Source organism: Cyprinodon variegatus, unplaced genomic scaffold (genome assembly GCF_000732505.1).
Source record: "Cyprinodon variegatus isolate N-32 unplaced genomic scaffold, C_variegatus-1.0 Scaffold665, whole genome shotgun sequence".
Lineage (NCBI taxonomy): Eukaryota > Metazoa > Chordata > Actinopteri > Cyprinodontiformes > Cyprinodontidae > Cyprinodon > Cyprinodon variegatus.
Genome location: NW_015151118.1, coordinates 451,320 through 452,625, shown reverse-complemented (window position 1 = coordinate 452,625; position 1,306 = coordinate 451,320). Strand labels below are relative to the sequence as shown.

Below are 1,306 nucleotides of genomic sequence, written 5' to 3'. Positions count from 1 at the left end.
CAAACATTGATGCCTCCAGTAAAGAACATTCACATGAAAATTACTCTGAATTAAAAACACTGATCATTTATTGAACAGGATGTAGAAATAACTCCATTTTACTGTTTGTGCACGGAGCAGTTTGCCCACGACCAACTTCATTTGTTTGATTTTCTCCTGACCTTACGATTCCTGATGGGGAGGTGGTCAATAGAGGCCGATCGCCCCTCGTTACCCCCTGTATACGACACGACGCACCATCAGGCTGAAAATCGATTGAAAAAATCACGCATGACTGGAAAATCGTCCCAAAAAGGGCAAACGATCGTACAGTGTACGCTCGGCTTTAGGTTCCCCCTCATTTAAAGTAGACCCTGTAGAACCAAATGTTCAGATTATTCTCTAAAAGATGGCGACCTAACCTGTTCTCCATCCATATGGGCTCGTGTTTCCGGCCGACTCGCTGCGCCGATCAAGGTTGGATACCAGGATGGAACTTGGTTCTTTAGACGTTCCTTCGGGGTTCTGGTGGTAGGTCTGTGGCTACGTTCACATCGCAGCCTGAAGTCACCCAAATCCGATTTTTTTTTTCCCATATGCGACCTGGATCTGGTCTTTTTATGACAGTCTGAACGTCTCAGATCCAATTTTTTCCAAAGTGTGACGTCATTGCATCCTCTACTGCGCATGCGGGACGTTTGCGTTGTATGACGCATATATTTGGAAATGTGAACCACAAAGCAAACGAATCGGATTTCACAAAAAAATTGGAACTGAGCATCGAGGCCTGCAGTGTGAGCGTAGCCTAACGGACGTATCCTGTCTGTGTCTCTAAATCCGTCTCTGGTTCTTCCAGCCTTGGACCCCTCCATCACTCTGTGGCAATTCCTGCTCCACCTGCTGGAGGACCAGCGCCAGCGGCACCTCATCTCCTGGACGGGGGAGGATGGCGAGTTCAAGCTGCTGGATGCTGAGGAGGTGGCCCGGCTCTGGGGGCTCCGCAAGAACAAGCACAACATGAACTACGATAAACTGAGCCGGGCGCTCCGCTACTACTACGACAAGGTTGGTTCTGCCTGCTGACCTCATCATAGACATGCATATAAGAGTAGACCGCAAAATTATCGCCACCATCTTGGGGAGGTCGACCTGCTCCCTTAACCTGCTGGTTTAAGCAGAACAGAAGAAGGATTCCTCAGAAACGTGCGGCGTATTTTAGTTTGAATCGACGGATTGTTGACATCAGGGCTCGAGGGATAAAATAGTGAAGGAATCAGAGCTTGGGAAGAAATTACTGAATAAACAGCATATATACACTATATATATA

The 1,306-nt window shown here is 47.5% G+C and overlaps 1 protein-coding gene across 1 annotated transcript in view; it reads left to right on the top strand.

The window, feature by feature from the left end:
* Positions 1-1,306, top strand: part of LOC107097013 (ETS domain-containing protein Elk-3-like) — a 14,242-nt gene that overhangs the window by 4,090 nt on the left and 8,846 nt on the right. Inside the window, exon 2 of the mRNA XM_015393972.1 lies at positions 836-1,044. Coding sequence (XP_015249458.1) covers positions 836-1,044 — 209 coding nt within the window. The remainder of the gene's footprint in view (positions 1-835; positions 1,045-1,306) is intronic.